The sequence below is a fragment of the Anolis carolinensis genome, unplaced genomic scaffold (assembly GCF_035594765.1).
Source record: "Anolis carolinensis isolate JA03-04 unplaced genomic scaffold, rAnoCar3.1.pri scaffold_7, whole genome shotgun sequence".
Taxonomy (NCBI): Eukaryota; Metazoa; Chordata; class Lepidosauria; order Squamata; family Dactyloidae; genus Anolis; species Anolis carolinensis.
The window spans coordinates 39,090,767-39,104,925 of NW_026943818.1; the positions used below are offsets into that span (position 1 = coordinate 39,090,767).

A 14,159-nucleotide genomic window follows, 5' to 3' on the forward strand; every position below is an offset into this window, starting at 1 on the left:
GCAGCTTTTTTCATCCAATTTATTTGAAACTTCTACTTGGGTCCCTGGCATTGCCCGTGTTATTTTAAAAAGTCAGTATTTTAATTGTACAAAAATAAGGTTGTGGGTGAACTACAACTCACATCATGCCAGGTTAACCTCCTGAAACTCCATCAGTACTTAAAGTTTGTTATGTTAGGCAAGTTCGCTCATAAAATAATAATAATAATAATAATAATAATAATAATAATAATAATAATAATAATAATACATCACAGAGTCCTAGACACTTGGGAAGTGTTCGACTTGTTATTTTGTGATACGAAATCCAGCATATCTATCTTGTTTGCTGTGTCATAATAATAATAATAATAATAATAATAATAATAATAATACATCGCACAGTCCTAGACACTTGGGAAGTGTTCGACTTGTGGTTTTGTGATACAAAATCCAGCATATCAGTCTTGTTTGCTGTGTCATAATAAAATAATAATAATAATAATAATAATAATGATGATGATGATGATGATGATGATGATGATACATCATACAGTCCTAGACACTTGGAAAGTGTTCGACTTGTGATTTTGTGATACGAAATCCAGCATATCAGTCTTGTTTGCTGTGTCATAATAAAATAATAATAATAATAATAATAATAATAATAATAATAATAATAATAATAATACATCACACAGTCCTAGACACTTGGGAAGTGTTCGACTTGTGATTTTGTGATACGAAATCCAGCATATAGATCTTGTTTGCTGTGTCATAATAAAATAATAATAATAATAATAATAATTCATCACATGTCCTAGACACTTGGGAAGTGTTCGACTTGTGATTCTGTGATACGAAATCCAGCATATCGATCTTGTTTGCTGTGTCATAATAAAATAATAATAATATAATCCATATTATCAAAGCAGATGATCAGTTTTGAACTGGGTTACATGAGCCTACACTGTCACATCATCCAGTTTGAAGCAGTGGGAAAACAATGGGTTCACACAAGAGAGAGAACCACAGGGACCCAGCTAATCCAAGCGTCCTTCCAGTTCAACCAGTAATGCCATCCGGAAGCCTTTGCTGGGAATCCAGCCAAGAAAACTCTTCCTCGATGGGGAGGAAAGAGAAGAGGGCACTTATGAACCTATAAACATGAGCAAGACGTATTGAAAAGGACACGGTTTTGCATTCACTGCGTTCACAAACTTCCAGGTGCCAGGTTTGCACCTGAACGTGGTCAGGGAAGGGTTACAACCTGGAGCGGAGAGACGGAGGAAACATAGACCGGTGTCTCAAGGAGTCCACCGACACACAGCAGGGCTTGCACCAGGCGCAAAGGTGTGCAAAGTTGTCCTCCATACCTCCAAAGCCGTAAGTAAGTCAAAGACGGAGATTTGGGGAAGAAGAAAGGAGATGTGTGTATTATTATTACTACTACTGTATTTGTCTGTATGTCCCTTACCTGGTCTTCCCTCCCCAGCTGGAGTCAAGGCAGTTTGCAAATTTCCAAACAGGTGGCGAAAAGGCGATATGGGATCTGAAAAGAAACCAGAGCAGAAATAAAGCAAAATTTGCAAAATAAGTGGAATCCTTTCACAGAATATATAGGACAGGAAAAGTGGGATATAAATAAACATAATAATAATAATAATAATAATAATAATAATAATAATAATAATCAGCTGATGACCCAAAATGCAGACTGTGCAAGGAAACCGACGAAACCATGGATCATCTCATAGAATCATAGAATAGTAGAGTTGGAAGAGACCACATGGGCCATCTAGTCCAACCCCCTGCTAAGAAGCAGGAAATCGCATTCAAAGCACCCCCGACAGATGGCCATCCAGCCTCTGCTTAAAAGCCTCCAAGGAAGGAGCGTCCACCACGGCCCCGGGGAGAGAGTTCCACTGTCGAACAGCCCTCACAGTGAGGAAGTTCTTCCTGATGTTCAAGTGGAATCTCCTTTCCTGTAGTTTGAAGCCATTGTTCCGTGTCCTAGTCTGCAGGGCAGCAGAAAACAAGCTTGCTCCCTCTTCCCTAGGACTTCCCTTCACGTATTTGTACATGGCTATCATATCTCCTCTCAGCCTTCTCTTCTGCAGGCTAAACATGCCCAGCTCTTTAAGCCGCTCCTCATAGGGCTTGTTCTCCAGACCCTTAATCATTTTAGTCGCCCTCCTCTGGACGCTTTCCAGCTTGTCAACATCTCCCTTCAACTGTGGTGCCCAAAATTGGACACAGTGTGATTCCAGGTGTGGTCTGACCAAGGCAGAATAGAGGGGGAGCATAACTTCCCTGGATCTAGACGCTATTCCCCTATTGATGCAGGCCAGAATCTCATTGGCTTTTTTAGCAGCCGCATCACATTGTTGGCTCATGTTTAACTTGTTGTCCACAAGGACTCCAAGGTCTTTTTCGCACACACTGCTGTCAAGCCAGGCGTCCCCCATTCTGTATCTTTGATTTCCATTTTTTCTGCCGAAGTGAAGTATCTTGCATTTGTCCCTGTTGAACTTCATTTTGTTAGTTTTGGCCCATCTCTCTAGTCTGTCAAGATCGTTTTGAATTCTGCTCCTGTCTTCTGGAGTGTTAGCTATCCCTCCCAGTTTTGTGTCGTCTGCAAACTTGATGATCGTGCCTTCTAACCCTCAGCTGCTGTAAGAAAATTGCACAGACTGACTACAAACAGAGGCACAACTATGTGGCCCAAATGATTCATTGGAACTTATGCCTCAAGTACCACCTCTCAGCAGCAAAGAAACATGCAAAAGTCTTGGAAAATGAGCACGCAAAGATACTGTGGGACTTCCGAATCCAGACTGACAAAGTTCTGGAACACAACACACCAGACATCACAGTTGTGGAAAAGAAAAAGGTTTGGATCATTGATGTCGCCATCCCAGGTGACAGTCGCATTGACGAAAAACAACAGGAAAAACTCAGCCGCTCTCAGGACCTCAAGACTGAACTGCAAAGACTCTGGCAGAAACCAGTGCAGGTGGTCCCTGTGGTGATGGGCACACTGGGTGCCATGCCGAAAGATCTCAGCCGGCATTTGGAAACAACAGACATTGACAAAATTACAATCTGCCAACTGCAAAAGGCCACCCTACTGGGATCTGAAGCATCATCCGAAAATACATCACACAGTCCTAGACACTTGGGAAGTGTTCGACTTGTGATTCTGTGATATGAAATCCAGCATATCTATCTTGTTTGCTGTGTCATAATAAAATAATAATAATAATAATAATAATAATAATAATAATAATAATAATAATAATAATAAAAATAGCAGAAAGCATGACAACGTTTCCAAAATAAGTGGAATCCTTTCGCAGAATATATAGGAGAGGAAAAGTGGGATTTTAAACACGTTTTATGTTTTATATTTTATACTGTATTTAATTGGTTGTATTTTTTATATGTTGTTGTTTTTAATGATGTATTGGCATCGAATTGTTGCCAATTGTACGCCGCCCTGAGTCCCTCCGGGTGAGAAGGGCGGAATAGAAATATTTGAAATAAATAAATAAATAAATAAATAAATAATAATAATAGCAGAAAGAATGACAACGTTTCCAAAATAAGTGGAATCCTTTCGCAGAATATATAGGAGAAGAAAAGTGGGATATAAATAAACATAATAATAATAATAATAATAATAATAAGAACCCCCGATGGCGCAGCGTGTTAAAGCGCTGAGCTGCTGAACTTGCAGACCGAAAGGTCGCAGGTTCGAATCCGGGGAGCGGAGTGAGCACCCACTGTTAGCCCCGGCTCCTGCCAACCTAGCAGTTCAAAAACATGGAAATTTATTTATTTATTATATATTTCCATCATGTCTATCCTGCCCTTCTCACCCGAAGGGTCTCAGGGCGGCTTACAAAACTGGCAGAATTCAATGCCAATACACAACAAGAGAAAAGAATAAAACATAAGCAATTAAATACAGATTTAAAATAATACAAAATACTTGAGCCATTCATCCACAAAACCTTATGAGTAGATCAGTAGGTACTGCTCCAACTGGACTTAACGTCGGGGGAAACCTTTACCTTTACTTTACCTTAATAATAATATATAATAATAATAATAATCGCCTGACGTTAAGTCCAGTCGTGTCCGATTCTGGGGGTTGGTGCTCATCTCCATTTCTAAGCCGAAGAGCCGGCATTGTCTATAGACACCTCCAAGGTCATGTGGCCATAGGCATGACTGCGTGGAGTGCTGTTACCTTCCCGTCAGAGCAGTACCTATTCATCTACTCACATTTGAATGGTCGAACTGCTAGGTTAGCAGAAGCTGTGGCTAACAGCAGGTGCTCACTCCGCTCCCTGGATTCGAACCTGTGACCTTTCGGTCTGCAAGTTCAGCAGCTCAGCGCTTTAACACACTGTGCCACCGAGGGCTCTTAATAATAATAATAATAATACTAATAGCCTGTTCTTGGGCTGCAAGAATTATTATTATTATTATTGACAACAACATAGTATGACACAGTGAACAAGATAGATACGAAATCCAGCGTATCTGTCTTGTTCGCTGTGTCATACTATGTTGTGTCAATAATAATAATAATAATAAATCTTGCAGCCCAAGAACAGGCTATTAGAACAAATGCAATCAAAGCCAGAATTAATAATAATAAAAATAATAATAATAACAACAACTTTATTTTTATACCCCGCCACCATCTCACCAAAGGGACTCGGGGCGGCTAACACGGGGCCAAGCCCAAAATAACAAACATAGTAAAAACACATCAAGTAAAACAAATCAATATAACATATCAATAAAACAGATCCATAAACATGGATTGAATAACAACATAAAAACAGATAAAAATGACTGGGCCATAAAGTGCATACAGTGAAGAATGAAGTCAAAAAAAGTGCCCAAGACTGTTATCATAGGTAAGGGGCTAAGGATGACGTAAACATTGGAACTATTCTAACTGAAGGAATAGAATACAGTGCAAATAGATGACACATTGATGATGATGATGATGATAATAATAATAATAATAATAGGGTATAAATATAATAATAATAGTAATAATAATTTGTATAAATCAGAATAGGGTATAAATAAACATAAACATAAACATCTATATATATAAAAGAGTGATGGCATCACGGCGACCCACAAAACAACAAAACTACAGGCCCCCCAACCTCAAAATTTGACAACACAACCCCTCATCCACGCCTCTAGGTTGATACAACAAAAAGAAAAGAAAAATGAAGTCCTAATTAGAGAGAGAGGAATAATTGCTTTTATCCAATTGCTGCCAGTTAGAAGGCTAAGCTCCTCCAACTTGGTCTCCTAGCAACCCAATTTTTTTAAAATAAAAAACACTAAAAAATTAATACAATAAAATACTATAATAATAGAAAATAACTAAAAATAATACAAGAAAATAATAAAATTTAATAAATAAAAATATAACTTACAATAAAATTAATAAAAAAATGCAAATAACGTCAAATAAAAATTACACAACTATTTTTAACCAATACCACCACCACTTTGCCACAGCAACGCGTGGCCGGGCACAGCTAGTAATAATATAAATCAGAATAGGGTATATAGAAATATAATAATAATAATAATAATAATAATCAGAATAGGGTATATATAAACTTTTTTTTTTGTGTGTCAGGAGCAACCGGAGTTGCTTCTGGAGTGAGAGAATTGGCCGTCTGCGAGGACGTTGCCCAGGGGACGCCCGGATGTTTTGATGTTTTATCATCCTTGTGGGAGGCTTCTCTCATGTCCCCGCATGGAGCTGGAGCTGATAGAGGGAGCTCATCCGCACTCTCCCCGGGTGGGATTCGAACCTGGCATCTTTCAGGTCAGCAACCCAACCTTCAAGTTACGAGGCTTTTATCCCCTTGGCCACCGGGGGCTCCTATATAAACATAATAATAATTATACAAATCAGAATAGGGTATATATCAGTATAAACATAATAATAATAATAATAATAATAATAATAATAATAATAATAATAATAATCAGAATAGGGTATATATAAACATAACAATAATAATAATAATAATATAAATCAGAATAGGGTATATAGAAATATAATAATAATAATAATAATAATCAGAATAGGGTATATATAAACATAACAATAATAATAATAATACAAATCAGAATAGGGTATATACCGGTATGAACATAATAATAATAATATAAATCAGAATAGGGTATATATAAACATACAATAACAATAATAATAATAATAATAATAATAATATAAATCAGAATAGGGTATATATAAAGATAACAATAATAAAACATAATAATTATCATAATCATCATTGAAATAGAGTATAAATAAACATTATTATTATTATTCTATGAATCAGAATAGGGTATAAATTAACATAACAAAAACAATCACAATCACAATAATATACGTAAATTAGAAGAGGGTATAAAAAACACAATAATAATAATACTATAAATTGGAATAGAGTATAAATGCACAGAATAAATATAATAATTATTATATGAATCAGAATAAGGTATTATTAATAATAATAATTCTATAAATTTGAATAGGAAATAAATATAATAATAATAATAATCAGAATAGGGCATAAATAAACATAACAGTAATAATAAAAACATAATAATTCTATAAATCAGAATAAGGTATTATTAATAATAATAATTCTATAAATTCGAATAGGAAATAAATAAATATAATAGTAAAACAATAATAATAATCAGAATAGGGTATAAATAAACATAACAGTAATAATAAAAACATAATAATTCTATAAATCAGAATAAGGTATTATTAATAATAATAATTCTATAAATTCGAATAGGAAATAAATAAATATAATAGTAAAACATAATAATAATAATCAGAATAATCAGAATAAGGTATAAATAAACATCATCATCATCTATATATATAAAAGAGTGATGGCATCACGGCGACCCACAAAACAACAAAACTACAGGCCCCCCAACCTCGAAATTTGACAACACAACCCATCATTCATGGCACTAGGTTGATAAAACAAAAAGAAAAGAAAAATAAAGTCCTAATTAGAGAGAGAGGAATAATTGCTTTTATCCATTTGCTGCCAGTTAGAAGGCTAAGCCCCGCCCACTTGGTCTCCTAGCAACCCAATAAAAAAAATAAAAAAACACTAAAAAAATTAAAAACACTAAAAAATTAATACAATAAAATACTATAATAACAGAAAATAACTAAAAATAATACAAGAAAATAATAAAATATAATAAATAAAAAGATAACTTACAATAAAATTAATGAAAAAATAAAAATAACATCAAATAAAAATTACACAACAATTTTTAACCAATACCACCACCACTTTGCCACAGCAACGCGTGGCCGGGCACAGCTAGTACTTCTATAAATCAGAATAACCTTGAGGATGCCCAACAACAAAAATGTGGCTATTCCAAAAAATAATAACTTAATTATTATTTGTATTAACTTTTTCATGGCCTGTTGTTGCATTCTCGAGCAAACAGAACATGGCAGCCAATGAGGCCCAAAGGAAGGAATAAAGAAGCCTAGTCTTCCTCCGTATTATGAGGCGGGATTTATAGTTTGGGGCCTAAGAGTTCGAAGAGTGAGGCAAAACTTACCGTTTGGGGTTGAGCTGTGAGGCCGGACTCGGGGTTGGAGGCCTTGTCGGTTGGAAGGTGAGGCAAAACCTACGATTTGGGGCCTAATCGTCTGTGCTATGCGGCGGGATTTATAGTTTGAGGCCTAATAATTTGAAGTGTGAGGCAAAGCATTTAATTTGAAGCTTAATAGTCTGAACTATGCGGCAGAATTTATAGTTTGAGGCCTAATAGTTTGTACCATGAGGCAGGACTTCTAGTTTAAGGCCTAATAGTTTTAGGTGCTAGGCAAAATGTATGCCTTGAGGCCTAAGTGTTTGCATTGTGAGGCGGGACTTATAGTTTGAGGCCTAATGTATTATGAGGCAAAATGTATAGTTTGAGGCCTAATGGTTTGTATTATGAAGCAAAATGTATAGTTTGAGGCCTAATGGTTTGTATTATGAAGCAAAATGTATAGTTTGAGGTCTAATTGTTTGTATTATGAGGCAAAATGTATAGTTTGAGGCCTAATGGTTTGTATTATGAAGCAAAATGTATAGTTTGAGGCCTACTTGAAGTGTGAGGCAAAATGCATAGTTTGAGGCCTAATTGTTTGTATTATGAAGCAAAATGTATAGTTTGAGGCCTACTTGAAGTGTGAGGCAAAATGTATAGTTTGAGGTCTAATTGTTTGTATTATGAAGCAAAATGTATAGTTTGAGGCCTACTTGAAGTGTGAGGCAAAATGCATAGTTTGAGGCCTAATTGTTTGTATTATGAAGCAAAATGTATAGTTTGAGGCCTAATGGTTTGTATTATGAAGCAAAATGTATAGTTTGAGGCCTAATTGTTTGTATTATGAGGCAAAATGTATAGTTTGAGGCCTAATTGTTTGTATTATGAAGCAAAATGTATAGTTTGAGGCCTAATTGTTTGTATTATGAAGCAAAATGTATAGTTTGAGGCCTAATTGTTTGTATTATGAAGCAAAATGTATAGTTTGAGGCCTACTTGAAGTGTGAGGCAAAATGCATAGTTTGAGGCCTAATTGTTTGTATTATGAAGCAAAATGTATAGTTTGAGGCCTAATGGTTTGTATTATGAAGCAAAATGTATAGTTTGAGGCCTAATTGTTTGTATTATGAGGCAAAATGTATAGTTTGAGGTCTAATTGTTTGTATTATGAAGCAAAATGTATAGTTTGAGGTCTAATTGTTTGTATTATGAAGCAAAATGTATAGTTTGAGGCCTAATTGTTTGTATTATGAAGCAAAATGTATAGTTTGAGGCCTAATTGTTTGTATTATGAAGCAAAATGTATAGTTTGAGGCCTAATTGTTTGTATTATGAAGCAAAATGTATAGTTTGAGGCCTAATTGTTTGTATTATGAAGCAAAATGTATAGTTTGAGGCCTAATTGTTTGTATTATGAAGCAAAATGTATAGTTTGAGGCCTAATTGTTTGTATTATGAAGCAAAATGTATAGTTTGAGGTCTAATTGTTTGTATTATGAAGCAAAATGTATAGTTTGAGGCCTAATGGTTTGTATTATGAAGCAAAATGTATAGTTTGAGGTCTAATTGTTTGTATTATGAGGCAAAATGTATAGTTTGAGGCCTAATGGTTTGTATTATGAAGCAAAATGTATAGTTTGAGGCCTACTTGAAGTGTGAGGCAAAATGCATAGTTTGAGGCCTAATTGTTTGTATTATGAAGCAAAATGTATAGTTTGAGGCCTACTTGAAGTGTGAGGCAAAATGTATAGTTTGAGGCCTAATTGTTTGTATTATGAAGCAAAATGTATAGTTTGAGGCCTAACTGTTTGTATTATGAAGCAAAATGTATAGTTTGAGGCCTACTTGAAGTGTGAGGCAAAATGCATAGTTTGAGGCCTAATTGTTTGTATTATGAAGCAAAATGTATAGTTTGAGGCCTAATTGTTTGTATTATGAAGCAAAATGTATAGTTTGAGGCCTAACTGTTTGTATTATGAAGCAAAATGTATAGTTTGAGGCCTACTTGAAGTGTGAGGCAAAATGCATAGTTTGAGGCCTAATTGTTTGTATTATGAAGCAAAATGTATAGTTTGAGGCCTAATTGTTTGTATTATGAAGCAAAATGTATAGTTTGAGGCCTACTTGAAGTGTGAGGCAAAATGTATAGTTTGAGGCCTAATTGTTTGTATTATGAAGCAAAATGTATAGTTTGAGGCCTAACTGTTTGTATTATGAAGCAAAATGTATAGTTTGAGGCCTACTTGAAGTGTGAGGCAAAATGCATAGTTTGAGGCCTAATTGTTTGTATTATGAAGCAAAATGTATAGTTTGAGGCCTAACTGTTTGTATTATGAAGCAAAATGTATAGTTTGAGGCCTACTTGAAGTGTGAGGCAAAATGCATAGTTTGAGGCCTAATTGTTTGTATTATGAAGCAAAATGTATAGTTTGAGGCCTAATTGTTTGTATTATGAAGCAAAATGTATAGTTTGAGGCCTACTTGAAGTGTGAGGCAAAATGTATAGTTTGAGGCCTAATAGTTTGTATTATGAAGCAAAATGTATAGTTTGAGGCCTAATTGTTTGTATTATGAAGCAAAATGTATAGTTTGAGGCCTAATAGTTTGTATTATGAAGCAAAATGTATAGTTTGAGGCCTAATAGTTTGTATTATGAAGCAAAATGTATAGTTTGAGGCCTACTTGAAGTGTGAGGCAAAATGTATAGCTTGAGGCCTAATAGTTTGTATTATGAAGCAAAATGTATTATTTTGAGGCCTAATTGAAGTGTGAGTCAAAATGTATAGCTTGAGGCCTAATGGTTTGTATTATGAAGCAAAATGTATAGTTTGAGGCCTAATGGTTTGTATTATGAGGCAAAATATATAGTTTGAGGCCTAATTGAAATGTGAGGCAAAATGTATAGTTTGAGGCCTAATACTTTGTATTATGAGGCAGGAATTACAGTTTGAGGCCTAATAGTTTATATTATTTTGAGGCCTAATTGAAGTGTGAGGCAAAATGTATAGTTTGAGGCCTAACTGTATGTATTATGAGGCAAAATATATAGTTTGAGGCCTAATAGTTTGTATAATGAGGCACAACTTATACTTCGAGGCCTAATAGTTTGAAGTGTAAGGCAAAGTGTGTGGTTTGAGGCCTAATTGTTTATAGTTTAAGGCAGGACTTATAGTTTGAGGCCTGACAGTTTGTACAGTAGAGTCTCGCTTATCCAACGTAAACAGGCCGACAGAATGTTGGATAAGCGAATATGTTGGATAATAAGGAGAGATTAAGGAGAAGCCTATTAAACATCAAATTAGGTTATGATTTTACAAATTAAGCATCAGAACATCATGTTATACAACAAATTTTACAGAAAAAGTAGTTCAATATGCAGTAATGCTATGTAGTAATTACTGTATTTACGAATTTAGCACCAAAATATCATGATATATTGAAAACATTGACTACAAAAATGCATTGGATAATCCAGAACGTTGGATAAGTGACTGTTGGATAAGTGAGACTCTACTGTATTATGAGGCAAAGTATATAGTTTGAGGCCTAATCGTTTGAAGTGTGAGGAAGAACATATAGTTCGAGGCCTAATAGTTTGTATTATGAGGCAAAATGTATAGTTTGAGGCCTAATCGTTTGTGTGAAGCAAAACAAACCAGGTTACCTACTTTGAACTGGATTATATGAGTCCACACTGCCGTATAATCTGGTGCCGCTCCAGCCAGATGCGTCACACCGTTCTGATCCGCTCTCTCTCCTCTTTGCAGGGAAAACGCCATGCGACGCAGCCGGACCGCCATGTCGTTCCTGAGCCTGGAAGTGAGTAAAGATTTATTGTTGTTATTATTCTTGTATGACATTATAATATTATTATCAATATTATATGTATATACAATATAAAATATTATTACCATGGCATAATATTACTATTATATATTATTATATTGTTATATTGACACAGGAGACATGGTGGAATGGTGTCTTGGTGGCCCCGCTTTGGGATTTAAATAAAGATTTATTATTATTATTGTATGACACAGCAAACAAGATAGACATGCTGGATTTCGTATCACAAAATCACAAGTCGAACACTTCCCAAGTGTCTAGGACTGTGTGATGTATTATTATTATTATTATTATTATTATTATTATTATTATTATTATTATTGTTATTATTATTATTGTATGACACAGCAAACAAGATAGATATGCTGGATTTCATATCACAAAACCACAAGTCGAACACTTCCCAAGTGTCTAGGACTGTGTGATGTATTATTATTATTATTATTATTATTATTATTATTATTATTATTATTATTGTATGACACAGCAAACAAGATAGATATGCTGGATTTCATATCACAAAACCACAAGTCGAACACTTCCCAAGTGTCTAGGACTGTGTGATGTATTATTATTATTATTATTATTATTATTATTATTATTATTATTATTGTATGACACAGCAAACAAGATAGATATGCTGGATTTCATATCACAAAACCACAAGTCGAACACTTCCCAAGTGTCTAGGACTGTGTGATGTATTATTATTATTATTATTATTATTATTATTATTATTATTATTGTATGACACAGCAAACAAGATAGATATGCTGGATTTCGTATCACAAAATCACAAGTCGAACACTTCCCAAGTGTCTAGGACTGTGTGATGTATTATTATTATTATTATTATTATTATTATTATTATTATTGTATGACACAGCAAACAAGATAGACATGCTGGATTTCATATCACAAAACCACAAGTCGAACACTTCCCAAGTGTCTAGGACTGTGTGATGTATTTTCGGATGATGTGTGCAGATCCCAGTCGGGTGGCCTTTTGCAGTTGGCAGATCGTAATTTTGTCAATGTCTATTGTTTCCAAATGCCGGCTGAGATCTTTTGGCACAGCACCCAGTGTGCCCATCACCACCGGGACCACCTGTACTGGTTTCTGCCAGAGTCTTTGAAGTTCAATCTTGAGGTCCTGAGAGCGGCTGAGTTTTTCCTGTTGTTTTTCATCTATGCGACTGTCACCTGGGATGGCGACATCAATGATCCAAACCTTTTTCTTTTCCACAACTGTGATGTCTGGTGTGTTGTGTTCCAGAACTTTGTCAGTCTGGATTCGGAAGTCCCACAGTACCTTTGTGTGCTCCTTCTCCAAGACTTTCGCAGTTTTGTGATCCCACCAGTTCTTTGCTGCTGGGAGGTGGGACTTGAGGCATAAGTTCCAGTGAATCATTTGGACCACATAGTTGTGCCTCTGTTTGTAGTCTGTCTGTGCGATTTTCTTACAGCAGCTGAGGAGATGATCCATGGTTTCGTCGGTTTCCTTGCACAGTCTGCATTTTGGGTCATCAGCTGATTTTTCGATCTTGGCCTTGTTTGCCTTTGTCCTGATGTCTTGCTCCTGGGCTGCAAGGATCAGGCCTTGTGTCTCCTTCTTCAGGGTCCCATTCGTGAGCCAGAGCCAGGTCTTCTCCTTATCAGCTTTTCCTTCAGTTTTATCAAGGAACTTTCCATGCAATGTTTTGTTGTGCCAGCTGTCAGCTCTAGTTTGTAGTGCGGTTTTCTTGTACTGGTTTTTTGTCTGCTGTGCTTTGAGGAGTTTCTGATTTTTGACTTCACTCAAAGCAGCTTCTTCACTTTGCTTGACATCTTCTGCCAGGGCATGTTCTTCTTCTTTGACTGCTTCTTTTACTTGTAAGAGTCCTCTGCCCCCTGATCTTCTAGGCAGATATAGCCGGTCAACATCACTGTGAGGGTGCAGTGAATGAGGAATGGTCATGAGTTTTCTTGTTTTTCTGTCCAAATTGTCCAGTTCCGCCTGTGTCCAGTTTATGATGCCAGCAGTATATCTTATGACAGGTATGGCCCAGGTGTTTATGGCCTTGATGGTGTTGCCTCCATTGAGCTTGCTTTGGAGAATTTTTCTGACCCTTTGTGTGTATTCTTTGCTGACCACAGTCTCCACATGTTCATGCTTGATGTTGTCCAGCTGTAATATGCCCAGATATTTATAGGCCTCTGGCTGGTGACACTTTATTGTTTGGTCATTAGGCATATTTATGCCCTCACTTTCAATGATTTTTCCCTTCTTCAATGCCACTGTCGAACATTTGTCCAAGCCAAACTACATGCTGATATCAGTGCTAAAAATTCGGACAGTGTTAGTAAGAGACTGGATTTTAGTTTCTGTTTTTCCATACAGCTTCAGGTCATCCATGTACATCAGATACGTTATTATTTTATTATGACACAGCAAACAATAAAATAAAAATAAAAAATAAAAATAATAATAGTCAGAGACTGGATTTCAGTTTCCATTTTTCCATACAGCTTCAGGTCATCCATGTACATCAGATGCGTTGTTATTATTATTATTATTATTATTATTATTATTATTATTATTATTATTATTATTATCTGGTCTAGTTCTACACTGCCCTGTATCCCAGGACCTGATCCCAGATGATCTGCTTTGAACTGGATTATATGAGTCCATACTGCCAGATAATCTGGGA

At 35.6% G+C, this 14,159-nt stretch overlaps 2 protein-coding genes across 3 annotated transcripts in view; one reads left to right on the forward strand and one right to left on the reverse strand.

Annotated features, from left to right (window-relative positions):
* Positions 1–13,833, reverse strand: part of LOC134293181 (uncharacterized) — a 71,130-nt gene extending 57,297 nt beyond the window's left edge. For both annotated transcript variants that reach the window (XM_062959976.1, XM_062959977.1), the window contains exons 1-2: positions 11,289–13,833; positions 1,457–1,531 (exon numbers count right to left, since the gene is read on the reverse strand). In XM_062959976.1, coding sequence (XP_062816046.1) covers positions 12,416–13,699 — 1,284 coding nt within the window. In that variant the 5' untranslated portion in view covers positions 13,700–13,833 and the 3' untranslated portion in view covers positions 1,457–1,531; positions 11,289–12,415. The remainder of the gene's footprint in view (positions 1–1,456; positions 1,532–11,288) is intronic.
* Positions 11,394–14,159, forward strand: part of pde4c (phosphodiesterase 4C) — a 110,889-nt gene continuing 108,123 nt past the window's right edge. Inside the window, exon 1 of the mRNA XM_062959971.1 lies at positions 11,394–11,439. Within this exon, the coding sequence (XP_062816041.1) occupies positions 11,398–11,439 (42 nt within the window). The 5' untranslated portion in view covers positions 11,394–11,397. The remainder of the gene's footprint in view (positions 11,440–14,159) is intronic.